The 27,010-nt window shown below is 38.4% G+C and overlaps 1 protein-coding gene across 1 annotated transcript in view; it reads left to right on the top strand.

The window, feature by feature from the left end:
* Positions 1-2,084: 2,084 nt before the first annotated feature.
* LOC306909866 (A-type voltage-gated potassium channel KCND3-like) overlaps positions 2,085-27,010 on the top strand; it is a gene marked incomplete at its 5' end in the record, with an annotated part of 98,726 nt that continues 73,800 nt past the window's right edge. The window contains one exon of the mRNA XM_079483958.1: positions 2,085-3,187. Within this exon, the coding sequence (XP_079340084.1) occupies positions 2,085-3,187 (1,103 nt within the window). The remainder of the gene's footprint in view (positions 3,188-27,010) is intronic.

Here is a 27,010-nt window from a genome sequence, read left to right as displayed (position 1 = left end):
GACATTATAGGGCAGTTAAAGCTAGGTTACACAGGTTACATCGCTCAGTCTAACTTTAGGAAAGCATTTTATTGGAAAAAGGTGCTATACCCCTTTGAGTGCAAGATGTATGTATCACTCTAGTATTTGTTTTAAATGTTATAGTTTTAAATATAATAAGAACATTAAAAATATAAAATATATATATGATTGATCCATTGAATGTGTGTGTTGCATGAGCGAGCGACAGAGAGAGAGAGAGAGAGGGAGAGAGAGAGAGAGAGAGAGAGAGAGAGAGAGAGAGAGAGAGAGAGAGTTACTGTGCTGTCAGGTGTATGTGGAGTTTGAGTCTTCAGTCAGGCTGTAGGTTGTGCTGCCTGCTGCTGATGGAGAGACCGAAGTGAGAATGTCATGTTTCATTCGGCGAGCATCGCTTTAGTTCAGCTGGATGGGCTGATCGATCAGTTTGCGCACAGATCCGCTGGATAACGTGCAAGTGTTCATTTCCACGCGGAATTACTATTACAGGCTGATCCAGTTTCACACCGCAGACTTTTAGGTAAGTGTAACGGGCTTTACGTTAAGCAACAGCGGTCGCATCGATATTATGTTCTGCTGTCGTAGTTAACGGTGTTTCAAAGCACGAGAAAATAGCGCGCTTTTATTGATGCGTCTATGGAGCAGCTTCATTTAAATACAGATTTCTTACTTTCTTTCTTTCTTTCTACAAAAGTGTTATTGCTTTACTACACTATATATCGTTTTTTTCACCCTAAACTATGACTTTATACCAGTATGTAAATCTTTTTTATAAAATGATGGCATAACCTAATTGCCATTTGTCGTAGTTTTTGAAGATTGTATCAGGTAGATTTGGCTTTTTAAGTTAGGCTAACAACTGCACATATATATATATACTTCTCACAGCGCATGACTCAACAGGTAGCTCATGCAGTCACCGCACTTGAGGCTTTTATAAAGATCATGCAAGTTAAGCAAGCTGCCTCTTATTTACTAGTTTTGTTTATCAAATTTGTACAATATTAAAATAACATATTAACGTCCTTTAAAGAGCGGTTCACCTTCAAAATGAGATTTCTGTCATCTTATTTCAAACCTGTAAGAGTTTCTTTCTTCAGCAGAACACAAAACATATATTTTGAAGATTGTTGTAAACAGCACTTGCATCGGTTACAATAGAAGTTAATGGGGGCTTTGCTGTTTTGCTACCAACATTTTTCAAAATATCTTCTTTTGTGTTCTGCTGAAGAAAGAAAGTCAAACAGATTTGAAATGACAAGATGGTGATTAAATGATGACAGAATTCTCATTTTGAAGGTGAATTGCTCCTTAAGATATTTGTCCATTTAAATAACGTCATCATTTTCTCAATGTTAATTTAGTAGTTATATAATAGTTACTACATTGTAACGACTATATATTTGACATCATTTCATAAAAAATACATTACAACCTAAATTGAATGAAGATTTCTTACACGGTTTGTTTTTCAAGTATCTTGAAGAAAAAACCTTTTTAGTTTACCATATATCATATGACATTTATATGGTTGTCAAACAGTGTGGTTTCTTTATCTATATTATTAACCATGTTATGACAATTAAGTAAAAAGAAAAAACGTGTTTTAAGTGTAGCAGTAATACACTGTAATACCAATATAATGATGGTAGAATATTTTCATAGTTTTAAAACACGAATGTTGAAAATTAATTAAATAGCTGCAATGGGATAAACAAATCAACTGACTACTGCAGTATCACAAAACTGGCTTAGTAGATTTACTAAACTACTGAAACTCTATTTGTTTCTAGCTTTCAAATTAAATCTAAAATATATGTGTTGTTATTTGGATAGGTAATGCCACCAAAGATTCATGCCGTTGGTTAAGCCTGTGTTGAAGCATACAGATTGCAGTGCTATTAATGTGTGCAGAAATAAAAGCGTTCACATTGAGAGTGTTTAAACAGCGATCGGACATCCAGCTGTTTGACTTCTTTTTGTATGATTTCTCTCTCCCAAAGATGATGGCTCATTTTAGAGTTTGACGGTGGCGCACTTGACCATAGCTCCTAAGTTCAAGCACCATGGCAGCTGGAGTTGCCGCATGGCTTCCCTTTGCCCGAGCAGCTGCCATTGGCTGGATGCCAGTTGCAAACTGCCCTATGCCCATGGCACCCAGGGATCAAAGCAAGAGGCAAGATGAACTCATCGTCCTGAATGTCAGCGGGCGCCGTTTTCAAACCTGGAGGACTACGCTGGACCGCTACCCGGACACACTTCTCGGGAGTACAGAGAAAGAGTTCTTTTATAATGAGGAGACCAAGGAGTACTTTTTTGACAGAGACCCAGATGCCTTTCGAAGTGTCCTCAACTTTTACCGCACGGGGAAGCTGCACTATCCTCGATACGAGTGCATCTCAGCCTACGACGAGGAGCTTGCATTTTTCGGCATCATTCCTGAGATTATCGGCGACTGCTGTTACGAAGAATACAAGGACCGTAAGCGGGAAAATGCTGAGCGACTAATGGATGACCAGGAAGAGAACAAAGACCTCAAACTGCCCAACATGACCTTTCGAGAGACCATGTGGCGAGCCTTCGAGAACCCCCACACCAGCACCATGGCGTTGGTGTTCTACTACGTGACCGGTTTCTTCATCGCCATTTCTGTGATCACAAACGTGGTGGAGACGGTCCCGTGCGGTTCCACCCCCAACCAAAAAGATGTGCCTTGCGGCGAACGTTACACCGTGGCATTCTTCTGCATGGACACAGCCTGCGTAATGATCTTCACCGTGGAGTACCTCATGCGCCTTTTTGCTGCACCCAGTCGCTACCGCTTCATGCGAAGTGTGATGAGCATCATTGACGTGGTGGCCATCCTGCCCTACTACATCGGCCTGGTGATGACCAACAACGAAGACGTGAGTGGTGCGTTCGTCACCCTGCGAGTCTTTCGTGTCTTTCGCATCTTCAAGTTTTCCCGCCATTCCCAAGGGCTGAGGATTCTGGGATACACGCTAAAGAGCTGCGCCTCTGAGCTTGGCTTTCTCCTCTTCTCGCTTACCATGGCCATCATCATCTTCGCTACGGTCATGTTTTATGCAGAAAAAGGATCCAGCTCCAGCAAATTCACTAGCATTCCAGCTTCCTTCTGGTATACCATTGTCACCATGACCACACTTGGGTAAGTGTCGCTCTTATTGCTTTTGCTGTGGGAATTTGTGACCCGTAGTGGGGGTCAATGTCGTTGGAGGCACAGTATTGTCTTGGGTCTTGCTGTATGCCTACTCATTGGGCCTGAAGGAGACCATCAATAAATGTTTTTTATCTGGCCCAAGTATGCTATTTAGTTTTTATAGAATTTGTGTGTTATTGTACAATCAGCTTTAACATCAGTAAAAGTTAGGTTTAGGGGTGGAGCATTATTAGTGCTTTCTCTAGTACAAATCGTCATTTTTTTAAGATTCCAACCCGATCTCAAAGGAATTTTTAACTATATTACAAGGTGACTATTTAATATGAATTTGTACAATGTGAATCGTAACAAAACATATGTTTGGTGCAAAACTGGCGCTAAAGCAAATGGTAATTAAATGTTTGATAAGATTGTACACATTTATCCGAATTACTGTGTACATATTTATACCAAATAGCAACCTCGTAAAAAAGAAACAAATTCTGAAGACATCAAGCTTGTGACATGATGTCAATCGTTTAGCTGAGAAACATTCAAAACACTCAAAATACTTGACATTTAACAACAAATTTTCTCTGGAAGAACTCTGGAAACAAAAGTTTAGGACAAAAATTTGACCAAAATTAAATATGCCGTCTAAGTATTTTGTCTTGTTATGGCTATAATACTCATATCATTAAGGAAAATACTGAGTCACAATGAACTTATTGGTAGCTTTTGGGTAAAATGTATAAATGTGCATGCCTCCGCAGTCTCAGTCAGCAAATATTCATGATGCGTAATGATGTTTTTGTTAAAACCAAATTACAAGCAAGAACAGACATCATAATTATTTATCATTGACCGAAATGATATTTTAGGTTCCCCATTGTCCACATTCTGTGTTAACCCCATACTGCTCAAGTTCCTGGTGATGAAAAACAAAGTTACTTTAAATTGAAGTGATGTCCCACTTACATGATACAGTTTTCCCTGTCTATGAGCAGTTGATTTACATCCTTGTTTTATTGCATGTTTATTGTTCTGTGGTGCATAAGTGGAAAATGGACCAAAGCCATAATGACAGTGTTGGACTGGCGTAAAGACAAACGCTGTGTCTCCTCAATAGCCCTGAAGGTATAAGTAGCTGTCACGGTGAGTAATAGCCTGTGAAGCTACATCTGCTAACAAATATAAACCTTCATGATATCTATCGTTTACTGCACAGAGAACAGGCCGAATAAGGACAAAAGTGAGGTGGGGTGGATGGTGCTGACGTGGCCTGTATTTGTATGTCCTGGTGTTTAGACCTTAAGAAGCCCAGAAGAAAAAATAAGAAACACTCCTGGACCCATGAGGTGACATCTGTCTTTTGAAGATTTTTTCTCAGTCAAGTTGTTTGACGTCAGGAGTAATATTAGTTTATGTAGCTTTAAATCCGTGCTAATGGTTGTTTTTTGTGTATTGTAATCAAACTGCCATCTGTTAAAATGTAAACGCTATCAAAAGGATTGAGCATTTACGATTGAAGATAGATGTTGAATTTGATTTGTTTTGAGACAAACATGTTTACAGATTGAAAAACGCATGTCCAAAAAATATTTGCATGTCTAATCATAGAAGTGATTATCTGTTATAAATCATAATGTTTACAGATTTTTAATCCCACTGCATAATGAAATCTATTCTATTGCATAACATTTGCATACAGTACATGTCCATATGGAAAGACGTTCAACCAATTTAGTAATGTCGTCCTCTGCTTACGTTGAAAAATATCTTGGCAGCAATAATGCTTTTCGGGTTCATAACGTGCTAATAATTTAATATTTTGAAAACATGTAATTTCTCCACACGCCTGTTTGAGATACTTCTGGCGAGCACCAACACGCACAACCTCCCACAGCTCGTAGTCAAGTGGCCTCTAAACGGCGGCCCCCGTTGACCTTTCCCAACGTAAAAAGTGTTTGTGAATGAACTCGGACACACACAGATCTGTACTGAGTTCCCTGAAGCACGCGGGTCTCTTGGAGGCCTGACCTCATTTTCTCTACTCAGCAGGGGCTGCATGGGTGAAGCAGGCTGAATTGAACACCATCTGGCCTCAACATGGTTGTTGATCCAGAGCTTTCACAGCCCTGGTTGTTGGTTTAAGTGCCGTGTAGGCCATCACTTGCCCATCTTCTGGTTCAAAAAAATAAAGGTTCTATCATAATTTCTTCATTCAAGACGTGTTTATGACTTCTGTGGAACACAAAGAAGATATTTTGAGAAATGTGGTTTAGTGTTCATACAATGGAAGTCAATGGGGCCAATGTTGTTTTACCAACATTCTTCAAAATATCTTCGTTTGTGTTCTCCAGAAGAAAAAAGTCATGTAGGTTTGAAATGACACGAGTAGGTGAACGATCCCTTTAACAGCAGGTCGTCATTTCTGTATGGAAAGGTATAGCAGATGGCATGTATATATATATATATACTGTATACAGTATATATACAGATTTATATACAATGTTGTTCATTTAGCGATTTGAGAGGAAGTGCAAAAGGGATTTTTGGGGTCTTTGACAAACTTGTGTTTGGATTTTGGAGTCAATAAAGACTTTTTGTATTGTCTATTCTGTATTCATAGATATTTAACATTCAGTCATATTTTTGCATCTGCTAATCCTCCACGTTATGACCAAAAGTAGCTTTCTTTTGTTAGAGTTTTTGAAGCTTGCATGTGTGTCGGTGCATAGACTTCCCAAAAGTGAGGTTGACACACACTGCAGATTTCCAATTTAGAATATTTCTGTGAATTTCATCAAGTAAGAAACTCCCGTGTATCCTCGTGCCATCTGCTGTGAAGAGGTTTTCCTTCCAGTCTCTGTGTAAGACGGTCTCAGAACTGTCCCTAACTTGACAGCGCGGTGAGTGGGGACGCCATGGGACTGTTTCTATTTTCCTCCAAGCAGCTGAGGAGATCACAGAGAAGCCATCCAGTGAGACCTTAACCGCACAACACAATTCAAATAATTATGAATTCATTTCTCCTCGACTTGTTATTCCAGTCACCAAACCATGGCTATAGTGCTGCATCTCTGCTGATGTTCATTAAAACAGGAGCACAGTGTATTAGAAATGTGTTAAGATGAATCATTAGTGGCATTTTTGGATGTTATTTTAAGCCTGCCACTGGTTCTCACATGTGTGGTGACCACACCTCATGACCCAGTGACTTTAGGAAGTTTTCAGATAATGAATAACTGGGCATCGGTCAGTCTTTTAGTGGTACATTTTGTACAGTACAGTGCAGGTTTTTAGGTCTGTTACCTGATTTGCCTAATTTCTTTTGTGATTAAGATTATAAAATAATGCATTTTAACAAATGTTTCTGCTATTCTTTGCAGATTTGCTATGTATAATGTGAAAAACTGTAAAATGACAGAAAAAGACCAAATATTTACCAGAAAACCAGTGAATTTTCTTAATTTTTTAGTGAAACTATTATTTAACAGATTGTTCCCAAATATTATTACGGGACAGTTTATGTGCAAAAACAAGGCTAGGAAATACTGTCTTAGAGGATTCTGCTCAGAGTCTGTATCAGGTCAAATTGAATCAGTCTTTATGCCTTACTAGATTCTCCTTGTTCAGCTTCAAGCCACAGTCTACGCTGGGCATCTTTGTCTTTATGACAGAGGATAAGAGTCAAACACTGATATTTTATATTCTTGACAGATAATGCACCTTGAACAATTCATTTCCCCATGAGATGTACTAATAATATTTATTGTTGATAAATGGGTAGCTTTTGTTCCTTTAAAACATAAATATGTAAATTACCTCTTATAATTCCCAGGCTTTTTGAATATGAAAAAATTATTCCTTTTTTTATTCATGAGTTGCCAGATTGCTGTTAGTTTAGTTGTTATTGATGCTGCACAAACTTCGATGGATAGACTAAAATAATAAGAGACCTTTGTAAAGATTAATTTTCAATTCTTTCCGAAAGTTGGATATATTCATTATTAGTTATATACACACTGCAATAATAGTGTTTTTTTTCTTTCTTTTAAGTTTAGCAGTAGTATTATCTATCCCATGTTCTTTCTTTTACCTCACAGCGACTGAAAGGCCAAGCCTCTGAACACCAAATTGACATTTTTAATCTGTAAATGTGTTGGTAATGTTTTCAAATAATAGATCTGTCTATTTGTGGTCAGAACATCTTTGAAGCTAAGTTTCAATACATGTATTTGGATAGTATTTGGATTTGGAAGTTATTTGTTCATGTGTGTTTTCATTATACATTACAGTTATTTCATTTTATTTCACAAGATCAGTGAAATAATATTTTTCAATATTTTTTCCCGGTTCAACTCTTCTAATCTCTTTCAGTCGCCCTAAAGTAATAAATGTCAAGGTTTCTTTTCCATTTACTAATTTCAATTGAACCAAACCAAACCATAATAGCTGAAACGTAAAGAAATGTCAGGGTTGGAAAGGTCTAAATTGAAAGTCAGAGCAGTGGCACAGTTTAGTGTTAGCAATGATGAGACATGGAGTCATGGCCACTATTCTAGTACTGTCATGGGTGTTGTGGAGCAGAAAGATTGATGGTCGCTGCTTATATCTTTTGAAGGTTGATTGATGTTGAGGCTACGACTTTCTCAAATGTCCTGGAGACTATTTTGGGCTTCTGCCTGCTCTCACTCTAAAAGTATTACTAAATGATTTTTTTCCCACATTCTCTCAATTCTTTTGAGGAAAATATCTAGGGTGTACAGACCTGTACAGTCAGACCGAACACATGTTCTGGCTGAGGTGAGATGAGAGGCAGATTTTATTGTGAAAACGCTCAACTCCAAAACTAAAATGGTTTGTGAATAGTCTTTGTTGATTCAGGTTTACTAAAATGGTCTGTCAAAGAGCACAATCTTCACTTAGAATCAGCATTACAATAAGATTTTCAGCTGCCAGTTTGCAGCTGGACTTTGGTCACATGTGCGTTTGAAATCTCTGCTGTGTCACAGCTGGCCAACCTTATCAAGACAAATGGAAGCCAGCGATGGAACACACAACAAACCGACTGCACGATCCAGGTGCATCCTGGGGGCTAATGGCTTTTATTAGCGACAGTGAGTTGATCTCTTATCTGCCTCTAGAAGAAAGACTGCGTGCTATTTTGGACCCTCTCTCTCTTTCTTGGCTTCTTTGTGGTCAGCACTGTAAGGATAGGATATTGCTTTGTTCTGTGGCAGTCAATAGGTCAATCGTTGACAATGGCTCATGTGTGTAAATCAGACGGCGCGTCGGCCCTTTAAATGGCACGTCTATCTGCAATCGCTGCCCTCGTCTGCTCTCCGAGACCCCTCACAGCTCACAATTAAACTCTGATGAGATCCAGCAGCTCACAAAAGAAGGCCGATATCACATTTATCTGGGCCTCAAACTGATGTTTGTGGTGTCAAGTGCTGAACTGAAGAGAACGGGCATTGACTTTTAATTTTCAAGGTTTCCCGATCCTGAAAAGTAGGTGAAAAGATGAAAGCACCCTTGAGATATTGAAGCATGCCTGGAGGAAAGCTTTCTTGCTCACTGGAGATTTGATGGATTTCTCAGTTGTGTTTCATTCAAAGTGATAGTCAAACCTGTATGAGTTTCTTTCTTCTGCAGAACACAAAATTGTGTCCAATTGACTTCCACTGATGTCCATGCAATTGTAGTTTTATATAATGCCAGAATATAAAAATTTTTATAATGCCTTTTTGTATCAAAGCAGCTGTAACCAAAAAACTAAAGAAAAAACATGTTAGCCAAACATATAAAAAAAAGATCTAACCTTAAAAACTAGTAGTATAACTTACATGGGAAAGCTTTTCTGCAACATATCCTGATTTATTTCCAGAACGGGATGCATGATGGGATGCACTTAGCGCTTACCCCTGAATACCCCTCGGAAGCGGAATTCAAGATAGTGTGGGCTTAGCATTTAGGGCATTGCACTTTGGTGTTTTTAAGACATTGGATAGACTTGCGCTCTTACTTGTCTCTAAAGTGGCCAAGGCCGCAAGTGGGGGTATTTGGACGAAACCACTGTTTTATCCATTGGCTGTCTGTTGCACTGCACACAAAACTGGCAGGAGCTAGCAGAAAAGAATCAGTTCCAATCTGTTGGCTGGCATTTTGTAACCTCTGGGACCAGCCCACCTGGAAGCAAAGATGCATTTTCGAGGTACAGGCCAAAGATTTTTACATCAAATGTGTAAATAGTAAAAAGTATTGTATAGTAAAAGTGCAGTCCGCATAGTAGTAAGTATAGTGAGTATAGTTGTAGTAAAAATGTCAATGACAGCTTGCCAAACAGTAAACTATTTTTTGCCCAATTTGAAACGTTTTGACAAAACAAGCAATTCATTGGTGGAAAACAGATATGGAAATACAGTTACTTTCTGTTAATGATGAAACCAATTATCCAACATTTAATTATATTATTACAAATTGGATAAGAATTGGGAACATGTCCAACACATTTTGTCTAATGCAACCTTGAATATGTGCAAAATAAACAGAATACAGCAGCACATCTGGGGCGTGTTTGCACTCATTTGCATACTTTAGAAATTGTATGCCAAAAGCTTAATATATATTTACCTTTTATCAAAATATGATTTATATATAATATTATATGTATTAAGGTGAATAGAATGGGATGCAAGCCACTGATCACAGCTTTAATGAGGTTAAGTTTGTGTGATCTTGTTATTAATTTCAGTCAAAATGTTCATGATGACTAAGAGCTGGAAAAAAGACTCAGTCTTGGGAATCTTTGACATTCTAATAAAACAACACAGCAGACAATGCTCATTAACTTTGTCCTTTCACTCGGTTGGAAAGCTTTTTGTTCCTGCGACGGGTTCTCTGAATGCGTCGTTATTTATCTGAATGAATGGAGAGTGAACTCAAACAAAAAAGACAATAGTGGAAAATGACATGCTGCCATGAAATGGCATTTTTTAAATGAACAAATAAGTGTAATTACTTCTCTGCACTCCGTTGACATTGAAGAAGAATGCAATCTTTTATTCTGAAGTCTCTATTACCCTGCAGAGACCTTTCAGCAGGAGCAGGAACGTTCAGAAGATTCATGCCTTTGGGCAAGAACGTGCACATCTGACGGAGACACCCCCAAAAGACCCATGTGTCCTTGAGCCAATGAAAAGAGAGAATGTTACTATAGAATACTCTATCTACACTATACACTCACTTTAGACTGTCATAAAGAGCAGGAACGTTCCATAGCTAAGTTTAGGTGGCGGAGGGCTCTGAGGATTTGTTGACGTGAGCACAGTAAAAAATCTCATACGTTCCACGGAGAAAACGGCAAAGAACTTCAAAGGACTTCATTCATCACTGCCAGGTTCAATTAGAACAGGATTCTAATCGTAAACCTATTCAGAGCAGCGTCCGGCTCCCACGGATTCTCTCTGCTCTCAATATAATTGGACAGATTGGAGCAGAAGAGGAGGTTAGGATGAGCTGGCCAGTTACAAAACACTGCCAAATTTTACACCATAATGATTCCCTTCCCATTAGAAGTGTGAAATGCGCGCATGAGAGGATAGAGTCATGTGAAGTTCATGGGATGTGGAGTTTAAATGAAAAGTGGAAATGTGGTCATTATTTAGTCACCCTCGTGTTGTTCTAAATCCTGCCCGGTCACTAAAAACTTGCAAAAGGTGCAAAATGTTTCATTAATTTAAACTTGTTTTGTGATTCACAAACGCAGTCTGTAATGACATTAAGATGAGAGTAAACTATTCCGTTGAATGCAATGATTTTTACCATATGCTCTTCATGCAATCCAACTTGTGAATGTTTGATAGCTCACAGAGCATATTTGTCAATGGTTACGTAACAGGGCAGCTACATGTTAGTCATTTGTGTGTTAGTGCTGAAGAAATATCTTGGTTAGGAGATTTGGTAAATTAACTTGAATCACCATTTCCTAGGACATGAAGTGCGGACCCAGAACAGTACCAGAATATTCATTCTGCAGAAATGAACCAAGGATGAAGGTTCAACTTGTGCTGTCTGCATTGCCGGAGGTTGTGTAGTCTCCCTTATTTTTCAGACGGTCAAATTAAGACTGAAAAAAGTGTTTGTCATGCTCACCCATGTCATCCTCATCCATTTTCGTTTTTTAATCATGAATGAATATAGTCTATATATAATGCGTTTATTTAGAGACCGTTCAACATCACACAAAACAGATGAATGAATGTTTGTTTTGCAGTGTAAGTGGAGGTTATAAAAGCACGGCATTTAATTAAATATGATTAACATGATATTACAAAATACACTATTAACAAACTATTAAAATATGAACAAAACACATAAACAATGAACTAAGGTGACTTTCTGTCTCTGTCTGAACTCAAAACTTCCTCCTGGTGAACATGGAGACCAAAGCAGAATTTGTGATTAGATTAGATTGTACTTTTGCTCTTTTATGGCATATCGCTTATTGCTCCCCGAACTCTTTGTAAGTCGCTTTGGATAAAAGCGTCTGCTAAATGACTAAATGTAAATGTAAATTAGATTTTGGATCTTTGCCTCCGGACAGTCGGCTTCTCAAGTTTAAACTCCTCTGCCACACTGGACACTAGATTAACACTTTAAAGACTAAAACCACTGGACCGAAAAACATAATGCATGGAGATCAAAGACCAGACAATACAATATAATATGTCATAATATAATATGTGCAACCACCACAAAGGCAGGGGTTAGAATTACAGTCACAAGTTGCAATAAATCACCCTCAGTATAATCTGTCAAAGTGACAGACATCCATGAGATTTTTCACTTCTGAACAAATTAAGCCAGCGACGGCAAATATTCGGATAACGCGACCTCTGGTTGTAGCACTTCATACATTATGCAAATCATGTAAGCTGCATGCACTCCTAAAATAATCTGTGCTGAATGAGATTTGCACACTATAATTTCCCATCATGCAGGCCGATTCTGACTGTTGGTTATGAGCTGCAATCTTACTGTACATCACACATTTGGATGTTTATTCAGTTACAGTGTAATGTACTTTTTCATCATATAGATTCATTTAAAGAATTACTCGAGCCATGGAAGTATCAAGATCTAAAATAACATAAAACATATTTAAATAAATGATATTTACATTACATAAACTATAGTATAAGAATAACGAAGACGAAATCATTTCAGTTTTGAGCATTGTTATGTTTGTTTCAGAGTGATGTCACAGAAGCTAGCCATTCTAGAATCTAATGACAATTTGTTTGGGGAATTGGAAACATTTAGTTTTTTTGGTTTTGTTGAACACCAAAGAAGACATTTTAAAGAATATAGGACATTCAGTTCTGGGGCACTTTTGACAATCTTTGTATTTTTTCCTACTATGGGAGTCAATCGGGGGCAAAATCGGTCTGGTTTTAAGCATTCTTCCAGACATGTTTCTCTGTTTTCATAAGAAGAAAGACATTTATACAGATTTGGAACAATTCAAAGTAGTAGTGAATGATGGAACATTTTCATTTTGTGGTGAAGTAGTAGTTGTTTTCTGCTTTCTATGAGGACAGACAATGCTCCTATTTTGGGGAACAACCAATCACTGGAGACCTGCGAGCATGACTTCAATGACACATACAAAATGGTTTCTGTTTTTTTGCTTCATCCAATTATAGCCTAATGCTCTTTTCGAGCATAAAGATCTAATGTTCCTCAAAAAAACGTCAAGCGGTTTGTTTTTCATCATGCATCAGCTCGATTCTCCTTCATCACAGGTCATGCAAAATCAGATCAGGATATTTTGTAAATTGCATTTGGGCGAGCGAGTCATCCATTTTAAAGGCGAATTCAGCTCCAGTAACCAAGCGACTCGTCCTAGGCTAAATAAATTCCCTCTCACGTTTGTATGAACAGCAGCGCGACTTTGCTCTGCTAAATGTACCATATTGATCTCAATCTTCCGTATTCCTCCATTTGGAGTGTAATTGTCAGACAACAAGGATTCATTTTGACGTGACATAGGGCCATATGGGACCAATGCCTTTTGTATAGAGAGGCCTTAACTAATTATTGCCGGTTCTCATAGGCCCTCCGTAGCCTTTGAAGGAGTATCGATATGCAGGTCTCATTTCAGAAGTACCCGAAGATTTAATTGCTTTATGCAAAGAAGCGGCACTCTGTAATACACAAATCGATGCATTTTCATTCACTTTCACCGTGAAAATCACTCATTACACCACACTTAGGTTTACAGGCATGGATTAGGTCAAATAAGATGCTAAGTGCTTGAGCTTTTCTTTTGCTGAATGCTGTTTTATTGAGTCCTGTTGCAGACATCTTAGCAGGGCCATGTTGCGCTGGTGATCCAATTGCTTCTCAGCAATTTACACAAAACGTATTCATAGCACATTAATAAAACCAAGCTGCTATTATTAAGTCTATTATACCTGGTAACGTCTGGGTTCCAAAATCCGTTATCACGTTCTCCCTTGGTCACGTTCTGGGGGTCAGTCTCCCGTTCCGGGAGTTTCGCGGAAGGAATCACAAAAAGAGACTGTGGCGGCAGTTGCCTTATAGCACACATACATCTGGGTGACGACTTTTTGATGAATGCATTTACATCTGCAAGACACATATTGTTTGCTCATCTGCAATACGTCTCTGAGATGTCTCCTGTCAGATATTATATAGACATATCAAAGATGTTTATGATTTAGAATGGATGTAAAACTGCCTTTTCTAAGACGTTTATCAGATGTTTCTACACAGCATCTTACAGATGTACATGTGCTATCTGAGATGGGTCCTACAAGTCTTTTCAGCATTTGTTCTCAAAATTTATTTTTGAAGAAACCTAGCCACGTTCAAGGGGGGTTTATTTTATTTTATTTGATACCAGAATATTCATGAAAGGTATGGGGAAGGAATATTTTATTAAAGTTATATACATATCTTTTGTGAAACTAAAAAAGACACACGTGGGTGGGGAAAGGGTTAATATGGAAGAAACTATATATTCCTAACTAGATATACCGAATATATATATATTCCTGAGATTAAACAGCAGTTGACTACACCAGTTGTAAGGTAAAAACTGTGCAACATCAAAGGGAACATATGCTTTTAAAGTTAGTTATATATAGTAGCACTTATATTCATATGTTGTTTTGTAGTACAGACAAAAGCAGTAATGTTTACGGCCAGTGGTGCTGAGTGCTGTGTCGAGGAACATTTTTCTATGTTTATATTATTGTCACCTGCTGAAGAGACATGTGTTCAGGTGATGAGGTCACCAGCCTCCATCTGTTCTCAGTATGTAAACATCAACATTAGAGCACATCCCTGTTCGTCTGACACTTCAAATTGATATTGGATAGATCTGAGGAAGGATTTTCCCTCAAATGTGAATACAACACGTTTATGAAAAGTGTGCCGATGTGAATCTCTCTCCCAATTTTAATCTTTTGTGAAAAAGATATCAAATTGAAGCCCACTCAGAAATCTTTACGATATTCTGGTCACTCTTGTAAGGGGATGTTTTTTTTATATGATTGCGTTCAAGATTAAAACACACCGGTGCTTGTGACCAGTTGTTAGGGTGTTGCTATGCGGTTGCCTAGAATGCTTTGTAGCTCATGCACGGAGGCGGTGGTTGCTAGGCGGTTTCATACTGGAGCAAAAGAGTCCACACAAATATTATGGTCAATATAAAAATACCTTCTTTGATGTTGGTCTGTGGGATTTTGTTCTTCTATTTCATCTTCTGCTAGATAAAAATCTTGAAGAAAGTTCAAGTAAAAGCAACTTTCCTCAACAAAGCCACATACAGCACTTTGAAGTGACAGTCATGTGTGTGGCTCAGACGATCCAGGACAGCTTTAATGTTTAAGGTTGGAAGTTTGTTTAAATATCTTACGAACGGTGATGCTTGGCATAGCAAATATCAACACCATTACACAATCCAGCTTTAAATCAGATAGAACTGATGTTGGTTAGAGATATTGACAGTGCCACCATATTTCTAGAAACAGCTGCGAATGTTGTTGTTTGTGATTTTGTGAGGTTTTGTGTTTCTTCTGTGTGTTGTTGTCTTTAAAGTATGAGGAGTGCTTGTAAATGGTGTTATCTTCATCTTTTTAAAATCATGAATTATCTTTGATAGACTGAACCAATTCATTAATTTCTAAAGGCCTGATCGGATGTAAAAACATAATGATAATCATATACTTTCATGTCTCCATTCTAGACGTATAAATTCAAAGCACGTCACCCAAACAATTTAAAGTAATGCATTCTAAATCGCATCTTTCTTGATTTGACTGGTGCTGTTATTACACTTCAGAAGAGCCAGTTAGCACATCAATCATTTTATTATGGCTTATTTCTCATGAACATTATTCATCGATGGATTTATTCACTTTGAACCTTTTTATGATCGGTTCATTTTTTCCTGATTCGTGTACCTCTTAAAATTCCATTATACCTTGCATGCAGATAATGATTTTGTCTGAATTCGTGTTTCTGCATGTAGATGCCATGTATAACCGAGATGTTCTGGCATATTCCATTAACCCCGTGCTTGTAGATTTAGACATTTCCAAATTCTACTCAGTGTTATTTTTCTTAATAGCTTAAATAAATAAAGAAAGTGCAAACAGAATTAAATGAAATAAAAACTCAAAGGTATACTGTAGGACTGTGTCTTTCATCTGGCATCAATTTTAAACGTATACATTGCATATACATGCATAACGTACATTAGGGATGCAACAAATGTTCGGCAACTGAAAAAATATGGATTTATGTATATACTGTATCAGTGGCGGTCGGTGATTCCTCTTCTGGGGGCCTGCGCGGGTATGAGAAATATGTGTGGCTTGACATGATGGGTGATTCACATCAGAAACTTTCCCCCAGAAGAAAGGTCCCATACATGTATATATAATGCACAACTTGAATCAAGAATCAGGACAAACTTGATGCCAGATGAGTTAAGTGCTATGTAAATTCATTCAGTTCATCTTTCTGTGAGGTTCATTCTGAATTGTGCACAACCCAGTCGTCCACTTGCGTTCGTGTAAATAGCAGGTTCAAATGGAGCCACGGTCCTCAGAACATGAACTGTTGCATTGTTAACCTTCAGATCTTCTCTCAGAGAGCCTCTCAGTACAGACTATCATCCATAATCGACCTGTTTGCTGACATGTCGGAGCTCTCCAAACCAAAAATGATTGTACTTTACCCCCACATCTTCCCGCGTTCGGTCTATTTGCCCTCACCTCCAACCCAGAGAGACTGCAGACGCTGCAGACGGCTAGAGGTAATGGGACGTAGAAAGGCCGGAGACGGTCTGTAATCACTAGCGCGCTCCCAGGAAACAAGGGCATTAAATCAAGCTCAGATGGCTGATGAAGGGATTGCGATTGTCGTCTAGATCTGTTCTGTGTGGCCGGATGTCCACTCGCTGGGACAGCGGCCACAGGATTGATGAGCAGGGGGGTGCTTCTCGTTCCCGTGCCCCCCCGAGGGCGCGTGATTATTTGCGGCACATCAGCTGCAGGGTTTCTGAATGATTCGAAATTGGGCAGCTGGAGCCGCGTACTCTTATCTTTGACTCTCACGAGCACTTCGGTTTTGATACTAACTGTCCATTCAGTCACCACAAATCATCCGGCCGCAAATAAGCGAAGCATGGGGTGCTTTTTACGCACAATGAAGTGTGACATTGCGTTATAATTAGAGCAATTTCCCCAGCTGTAAAGCCCGGAACGTATTCGGTGGCAGACCGTAACGCCAGAGAAATGTTATCCATGTGGGTCATGTTCTCGTCTGCCTTAATCAGTGGCTATATATAATCTGCTTCAAAGTGAGGTTTAGCGCTCTCTCCTGTGTGCTAATCATTTATTAGGAGATGGAAAGGGAGGTGAAGATATTCAGAAGGTGTAAATGTAGGCCTGCACTGTTATCCGGGGTCAGATAATTATATTGTAAGGAATGGAAACTATATAACCAAACATTTTCTAAAATGATCGCGTTGGTGTGGGATAAGGGATGCATAGACATAGAAATAAAAATTGTGTCCGTTTTTGTCGTTTTAAACCTGTATATGACTCTTTCATCCGTGGAATACAAAAAATATATTTTGTGAAACATCTTTGTGGTTTTACGTCCATACAATGGAAGTCAGTGGAGGCCAATGTTGTTCGGTTACCAACGTTCTTCGAAATATCTTCTTTTGTGTTCTGCAGATGAAAGAAAGCCGGACAAGTCTGGAATGACATGAAGGTTAGACAAATTTTAATTTGAGGGTGAACTGTCTGTTATACATAAACAGACATGCAAAGAGATTCATACACGTAATTGCTTTAAGTAGGCTCACCTCAAAATGACACCCACATGAACAAGATTGAAAGAAGGACGTGTTCCTCATCAGACATCTTCTGTGGTAGGTCACCAGGTGGATTGGCATGCCGGTTTTTTCTGGTACCCCCCTGCTCCTCCACGTCATTCCAGGATAACATCAGAATGCAAATAAGGTTGCGTGAACCCAGTGTGACTGCAGCGCTCATGGGCTGCCGATGGGACCACAACCGTGAGCTGATTTGAAGCAAGAGCTGTGAAACACCGGTGAAGCCAGCGGGTGCAGGGAAAGGCGCCAGCATCAAGGTTATGTTTGATGCCGCAGTCACGGTCTGTCAAACTATTGTTGCATTGATGCGATACAAGTCATTGCAGAGCAAACTATCCCTGATGAAAAAATATAGAAAAGCATAACTGGGAAGCATCACAGAAATTCTCATGGATTCAGTGGTTATTGGTTGGCAGATTGGAAAAACTGAAACATCTTTGAGCGACCTGTTGATCACTTGTTGAAAGTGTTAAATCCCACTGGAATATGTCTCATTGTGCGAATACTTATGCTGTCCTAAAACCATCTTCCAGAAAAGAGAAGTTGTGTTCCTTCTAGTAAACATGATTGTAGATAGGAATTTTTGTCTTACACGTTCACAGACAGTCTACAGTGTACGCGTTGGAGTTGTTTCTAAATGTTTTTCGTAGTTCTGTACCTCGAAAACGTCTATACAACGCTGCAGTGTTTTTTATAAGAAATGAGACGGCTTTTTCAAATTAATTGAGGAGGGATGGCGCAGACCCACTAATGCCTGATAGCGTAACCTTGTCTCAGATGGAATTAATGCTGCATTTTACCCCCTACAGACCTGTGGATCAAAATGAGGAGGGAAATTAAAAATATCTCTCCTATCAGCGTGAGAACTAGGAGGCAATTTTCCAACACAGACCCCATTAATAGGGCCCTTTCTAATGATAGCTGTGAAATTTCATTTAGCTGTGTCAGAGGTTCATTTAAGGCCTAAACTCATTGAAAAGGTATTATACTTACAGCGTTTCGTAGTATAGCGACTTCACTAAACATGTGTGCCATTCAGCGAAAAACTGCATCTCGAATATAAGGATACCTTTATTTCAATGAAGTGCAAAACATGCCTTCATTCTAGTAAGCAGGCTTATAGATTATAGACCTTACTTCACAGCAGGGGTTAAAGGGAATTTTCTTTCAAAATAATGTTTGTTTACAAATTGCTATTGATCCTTGAAGCATTAATTCATCAAATGACGATCTAATGACGGAGCAGAGCGTTTTAACTGGGCATGTATCCAGACCAAGCACGGTTTCGAAATTTTAAAGAGCCACTGTTGTGGTGGAGAGATGCTGTACAGTCTCAGTAACAGATGCGATGAATTGGTGTTCAAACAATAGCTTATGCAAATGAACAATGTTCGCTTCAACTCTAAAGAAACAGATGAAGCGAATGATTGTTCATCGCAAACATGTTGCCCATTTTAGGAAGATGAGTGTAGTGTATGTACAATTGTCCTGTAAAGCTGTTTGACTGGTTTTACAGCTGTAATAAAAATGTTGTTATTGTTGTTGTTTAGTGAAGGCTGTGCATGCCTGCTGCGAGTCTGATTTCACAGCATCTCTCTTGATCGCGGCAAGGTTACTTGCAGAAATGATTATTTATCACATCAGTCCTGTTGCTCAGATGAAGCTGTGGGGAAGGAAATGCTGCATTGAAAAGTCTCATAGAGAGAAATCCAAATCTCATTTGTAATTATCCCTTTTGAAACCATAACCTATTTAACTTCAAGTTATTATAATTCAAGTAGATGCACATAAAAAATCATAATGTGTTTAATGTGGAGTTGTTTGTGATTAGGAAGCTATTCTATTTTTATTATTCTCGTTATGTTTACCGGTATTGGTATCGGCGAGTACCAGAAAAAATATCGGTCTTCGTAGTCGGTCTTGAAAAATAGACATCGGTGCCTCCCTATAGTCAACTACGCTTTAATAAATTGAGAAGTGTACACATTAAAAGATGTTGGGTTTAAAATAAGTCAATATGCTTGTTTTGCAAACCCAGCAGTGGGTATTTTAACCCAACGCTAGGAGATGATTGTCTAACAGATCTTGTGCTATTTCTATGCTAAGCACATAGAAATGTTTTTGTCTGCAGGTATACTTTGCATCACTGCATATGGCATATCATAGTTTCATAGTTGCTATATTTCATTATTAGACATTATTAGTACAAAGAGTGCTTCATAGAGAAAGTAGTTTATCTTTAATCATCCAATGTAGCCCTCTATGGCATTAATTGTTATTTTGGGCGGGGGGGGTATTTTACCCTTAATTTTAGGAGCTTGGGGGTCCCTGATAACATATCCTTAATAAAATGTGTGCCCCCCAACGCTGAACCAGATATTGGTTTGTTGCCTCAGGGCATCAGTATGCTGTGGGGGTACAAAAACTGCAAAGTTTTCTATAAAAGTAGAATATATATTTATTTTACATTACAAAAGATATACATTGCAAAAAATACACAAACCATTTACAAACAAATAAACAAGCAAGCTACTACTTATTTAAACAAACACATTGTGTATAAATCATATTTCACATAACATTTACAGTACACCAACACTGCAGTGAATGTCCGCGCATGTGTGTTAGTTTGGACTATTGGTTATTGTTTGAATCAGTGCTTATTTTTTTCTTGCAAAAGCACTCCCATTTCTCAATCTGTTCATTAGAAATGCAGGAGGTGGACACCACTTTTCCAGCACTTGGCTTTTGGTGTTCCTGTTCACCCTGTTACCTTGAATCTCCCTTCGTTTCACCATCCCGTGTTCAGTCAGGTCAAACAGATTGAATTTACTGTACAGGTTGCACATGGACATGCACATGAATGCAACCACAGAGTTGTCATTGCGAATGGGAGGCAATGGCGGAAGCCATTTGTTTTCCATCATGATACATTTATTGTGAAGGATGACAGTAGAATGTAGTCCACATCTCCACACCCCATGAGCACATCTCATCTTCACACTTAACATAAAGGTCTTCTGGTGGCACAGTGTTGCCCTGAGAGAAGACAATTTAAGGGTTACAGATTTAGTATATAGATAAAGACGAAATAAGTCTTGAAACAATCAATTATACTTATTTACATTCTGATGCACATATTTTTAGATTAAGCTATATTACGTATTTTTGCGATCTTCCAAAAGTCTATACGAGAGATGCCTAGGCTTTCGGTCGAGGGAACCAACGCGGCGGTATCTGAGCCACTCCATTCACTAAGCAGACATGTCAGGTTATATTTTAAATACAATTTTAAACAATTTAAAGGTAGTTTGTTGACTTTGGCAACACCATGCCATAGACTGTTCTTGAAAAAAATGCATTAATAGCTTTTTCAAAATTATAGGACCAGTTTATTGCAAACAGCGGCTCACTTCATCCCCCTTCTTTCTAAGCACTATGGCGGCTGACACAGAACTAATATTTTGTCAGGTTATCGGTTCTATGTCGAAGTAGATGTATTTATGAAATGCGTTCTGCAGAGCAGTTTGTTTAGGGCAGGGGTCGGCAACCCCCACCAAATAAAATTTGTCTGGAGCCGTAAAATATATATAACTTTTAAATTACACATGTCAACACTGGCTGTTATGCATGTAAGATAGAATTTACCCAGTTGCACCACTAGGTGGCAATATAGTGCGATTTTTATTATATTTAGATGTTAGCAATTTATACATTTGTGTCACTGCCAAGAAGTGTTGCAATAGGAGAGTAGCGTTGCGGTGTTCCACGCACTGCTTTAGTTAGACTTCAGCTTTTGTTTTTGCGGCGTTTGATGAACAGCCACAAGAGACCACCTACTCCCTGCATACAGACATCATGCATTAACATTATGAGACGCGCTCAAGCCAGACAGGATTTAAACTATGCCAACTAAAGACCTAAAAGTTCGGTTTAAAGACGAAAAACGTACCAAGCAGACTATTCCATTTCTTACACTCGCATACAGTGTAGGGTGCCGTCTCACATCTGTCAAAGCAGAAATAAAACCGCTGCTCTCAGTTTATTTTTACCATCATCTCTGGTCACGCTCATATGTACATGCACTTATTAAGTCTATATCAATTAAATATCTGAAAAAGCAAATACATTTAGCCAGCCAGGGTGTATGGTGTAAGAAGCAATCAAAATATGGTTTGAAAGAAGTAATAGCTGTCAGCAAGTTAAAAGAAAGACAATAGAAGGTGAAGCTAAGTTTAGCATTAAAATGGAATAAAATAAAAAAGCAATAAAACACGTCTTAATCTGTATTACTATTATCAATAAGAAGTGTGGGCTTATTAACCAACTCTTTTTTCAACTGGTACTGCACAGGTTCATTATGGCGACACTGGTGGAAGAATGTGGCTAAATTGTTAGCATTGCTATTTCTACTTGGCTGTTTCCAGCTGATGATTTGGACAGAAATGAAAGCACAGACAGCATCTGCTTCTGGTTAATGTTTTACAATTAGAGCTTAACACAATATAGTTTGATGTGTCTGTTAAGAGCTTTTGACATGTCAGATGTGCAGTGATAAAACTCTCTCAAGTGGATCTGCAAAGGGCACATATCATTAGATTAGTCTCTAGCAGGACAGAGGACAAACTCAGCATGCCGGTGTGAGTGTGACCAAATGGATGTAATGATATGGAGCTGGCAGCTTATATTGGCACACAGCTGCAGGAGGTCAGGTCCTGCCCAGATGTACGGAGAAAGACAACCAAACCTCCTCAAATACAAGTTACGTTCTTCAGTGTTACAGGGGTTATCAACCGTTTTGCATTTGCCTTGACTGTGACTTATTTAAAGAGGATATTGTGCATTGGGGGATAATGCAGTCTTTTACTTTTGGCTTTTGTTTTAGAGAGAGTGAACTTGCAGATCTTTTTTATGCCCCAACATCAACATTACACCCTAACTAAATTAAGTAAACAAAAATATGATTTTGCATTTTATTTCAGTCGTTTGAAGCTGTTTGTTAAAACACAGGATGATGCGCTGCGATGCGACACTATAAAAAACAAAAGAACGCATTAGAAACCTACATTTTAGAAAATGTTGTCTTGCATCTGTCATAAAAAATGTGGTGCACAATGGTGATGTGATATGTTTGGATCTGAAATGAATTATATTGAAGAACTTTGTACAAGATGAGTATGATGATCACATTTCATAAAGTGTTTTCATGGTGTTTTTGTTCTTGTTGGAGCTTGGCGGAAATGATCTGAATGAAGATTCGACCACACTTTATTCTAAGGTCCAATTCTCTGTATTAATAAACCATTAACTATGACTTTTGCCTCAGTAAACTCCCAATGTGCTTATTAATAGTAATTAATGGAGTTGTTAGCTTAATGTATTGGAAAGGATTTTGGAAGTAGAATATGGTCATGCAGAATATGTGTTTATACAGTTAGTACTTTTAAACAGTCAATATACTAATAATAGGCGTGTTAATAATAAATTGGTCCCCATACCAAAGTGTTACCGAAGATTCTTCAGAGAATCAATAAACAATGATATAACGAATAATGTATTTATTTGTTTAATATACCAGGACTGTAACATAAACAGGTAATATTATCATATTCATTTGTCACATCAAAACATTTACATTCAGGCATTAAACCGACACTTTTATCCAAACTGACTCCCAAAAGTGATGAGAAGCAGGCAATAATATGAGAATTAATGAGAAGACATACAGTACCTAATATCTCTGATATTGCATTCATTACAATGGGAACGTTTAGGTGAAAGATGTGATTCATTACTGATCACGGATTATGGAGATGTATAGTGGTGAGGGGTCTAGGTTTCATTTAAATGGGTTGTCTTCCGGGTGGATTGCAATTTAAATGAATCTTGAAATGCACCTGAGATGTAGCAGGGTGACTCTATATGTCTCCCTTTTGATAGATTTCACTTATTGCTGTCTTTGAATCGAAATTTTCAATTTAAAACATAATCAGGAATGACAAATGCCTAGATCTAGACCTAACCCTCAAATGGCTTTTTTAAGCGATCATTGGAAGAGCGCAGCTCTCTTTTGTAAAGGAAGAAATGTGCCAACATATTTTGTGCCTCTTTCCATCCAAATTATTGGATTTGTGAAGAAAGTGCTGAGAAATGAAAAAAACAAAACGTTTACTCTACATACCAACAGAATACAAAGAATGTACCTGTAGTTGATCCATTGTGGATAAAAGCCTCAGAACATAATCGTATAACATCCTGTAATTAAATACGGCTTCATTGTAACAAAATAAACAACATTACTGCGCATGCGCACTTAAGTGACCCCATCGGAACTTCCGGTACATATTCACAAACAATAGAGCGCCTTGAGATTATTTCTGATAACAATCATAAGAAACCGAAAAGAACCGTTACTTGTCTAAACTTGTCTCTCCAATATTTGAATTTAGACTGCGATTCCAAGCTCAACCGCTAGATGTCAATGTACCATACGCTTTCTCTAAATGCCACCGAACGACAGGACCCATTCAACAAATTGTTTATTTAATACAATTATTATACAGTAAAATAATAATAGAAATGAATATGAACTAGCCAAACACAAACCGGAAGTTAACTGGTGGCGCGCGTCCGATGAAACGGTCTGTAGGTCCATTTTAAATTCATTACTACCAGACGGATTTCAATTGCTCATGAGTCTTTCATAAGTCTGGCTCAAGTGCCAGTTGTTACTTTTATGCGATGTAAGGTGTAAATGCTTTTTAATTCTGAATTATGAGACATCAGACATTCAGCTGTGAGATGCAGTTCTGACCTGTTAGTATTCAACAAACGGATGCTGTGATTGGATCAGAAAGCGACCAGGCAAATTGCCATTACTTTGCTGTCTGACAGATTTAAGCTTTGTATTCACTCATTCCAATTTATAGAACCAGAAATAAATGAGTGCAACAAATTATGCCTTCTGCCAGTTGGCAGCGAGCACGTTCCTCAAATTCTTTGCGTTGGCAGCATGCAGTCATTCATTTGCAGACCCGTTGCTCGCTATAACGAATTAACCCCAAGCCATTGCGATTTAAAAGTGTAACACGCGGTGTCTTATGAAGGGACTACAGTCTTAATCTCATCACAGGTCAAGATCAAACGATAAAGCAAGATTCTTAGAGGCTTGACAAGAATTCTCAAACCCATTGAGTGCAAAAATGTCACATACTGTAGGTTTAATGAAGACTGTAGTCTAAGGCCGGTTTCACACTAGCACCTTTGTGTGCGCACCCGGTTCGAGAAACGTCAGAGATCGGTTCTTTTGGGTGATGTGAACGCTGTCTTCCGTACCCAGGTGCTCACCCGTGAACTGTACCCAAGTCCGCTTAAAAAGAGAGTTCTGGGCTGTGTGGTTCACGTGAACTCCAGTACGCTTCGCAGGTGATATGAATGCAATCGTACCAAATCGGTGAAGTGAACCGCTATTCATGACGTATTCTTTGGTAAAAACATGTGCTTGTGTGTGTTTCACTCACTTTTCTGATTTGCTCCAAGCAGAGAGCTGTATATCGCATTTCTGTTCGTCTTCAGTGGTCTTAAGAGCATTTGCAGGACATTCACAGACGAAAGTGCCGCTATGTACTGAAGTGACCAAACTAACCAAACCAAACTAACAGTTCAAAAGCATAAATGTATAAAAGTGGCGCAAGCAATGTTATGCCTTATCCTGCATCGTTCTTACAAGCGACAGGGTAAACAGCTGCAGGCTGATGACGCAAACTACCCACGGCTCGGACCCAAAAATAATAATATGAACGCAGTCCAGTCCAGTGGGTCTATTTAGCAATCGAACTAAATGTGAAAACGACCTTAGTGGATCTTGGGTTCAGTTCACACAAACTAGATTTACAATGTTTTAAACTTGACAACACACACGTGTATCTTTCTACAGCTTGCAAGCAAAACTTGAGACCTTTTGATTATCCTCGTCCTTAATCTGACTGTCCAGATTCTGTTCCAAGTTACAAACAGCTGTGTCTGTGAACACGGTTAAACTAAAAAGAAAGTAAAGAATTACAACGCAAGTTTACAAAGCGTTTGGACCAAACGCTTTGTTTATGCATGCAGCCAGAATTTGTAGTTTTGGTGAGTACAAGGAACATCTCAAAGTTTACAAAACTAGCTAGTGGTCAACAAGCAACGTTGCACTCCTACACAAACATTAATAATTAATGCAATGTCTTGCCTGCAAGTTATATCAAACATCTGCCTCTGTAGTTTTGGTGAGTACATTTCTTAAGTTAAATCACAATACATAATGAATAACTAATTAAATATTTATGAACTCTGATCCAAATTCTGACAAGAATACCTACTTAACCACTGTTTCAATGAGATAGTGTTGATGCTGCATACCTTTGCGGTGATAAGTCATGTGGTCATCTTGATTCTTTTTTCCAACACCATCCAATAAATGTTGGGTGTCCTTCATTCAATCACACAAAAAATAATGACATAACTCCAGGCAGCTGATAACTGAGTGTTGATAACACCATATTATCCATCAGGATATGTGAAAAGCTCTATATGTGCTTATAGTAAGTGGCAAGAAGTCTGAAGTCTGTTAGGGTGCAAATATATGTTTAATGAAAAGAAAGCAACCAATCCAGTAGAGGAGAGAGATGTCTGTGGCTATTGATTTATATGGTCCCATAAAGGCAGAAAAAATCATCCTACAAAGGTGATTGTTTTGTTATCTATAAACACACAGTGTGCTTTAAAATATTTTTTGAGTAGCTAAACCTGCCCTTTCAGCTTTGCCCATAGTAAATATGTGTCTGTGTTGATCAAGCAAAGAGTGAACAATATTCCAGGAAATGAACAAAAAACACCGGAAACTCTATAGAGTACACAAACCAATAAAGGTTTACAAGACATCTGGATACAATGGAATATATGCACGCCGGGTGATAATGTACATAAGGTTATGTTTACTAAATATAAACGTTAAAATATTATCAAACCGACAGGACTACGTCTGAGCATTGTTGAGTGCCGCTGTGATCAAGGCTTGAGTATGTATCAAAGTTTACTTCATATTTCTGGATTTATCTTGATACGTAAAGCTTGAAGTATTTCCCTTTTTTGGTTGTCGGTGTATGATATAGTGTTTGGATAATTTGACTCATGCCGTTGACCTTAATCCTAAAGGTGCAACTTGAGGCGACCGAAAAAACGAGTCTATTAGGGTTGGGAAATAGTGAAATAACTACAAAGACCATTGACAACAGGAAGTGACAACCTATTTCAAAGTTCAAAATAAAATACATGCAAGCAAACAGCAGAACAAAAACCGTACAAACACTGTATGTCATAGCTGTCTTTTATACTATGCAAATCAA

Source organism: Barbatula barbatula (assembly GCF_947034865.1).
Source record: "Barbatula barbatula genome assembly, chromosome: 20".
NCBI lineage: Eukaryota > Metazoa > Chordata > Actinopteri > Cypriniformes > Nemacheilidae > Barbatula > Barbatula barbatula.
This window is presented reverse-complemented; position numbering and strand designations above follow the sequence as displayed.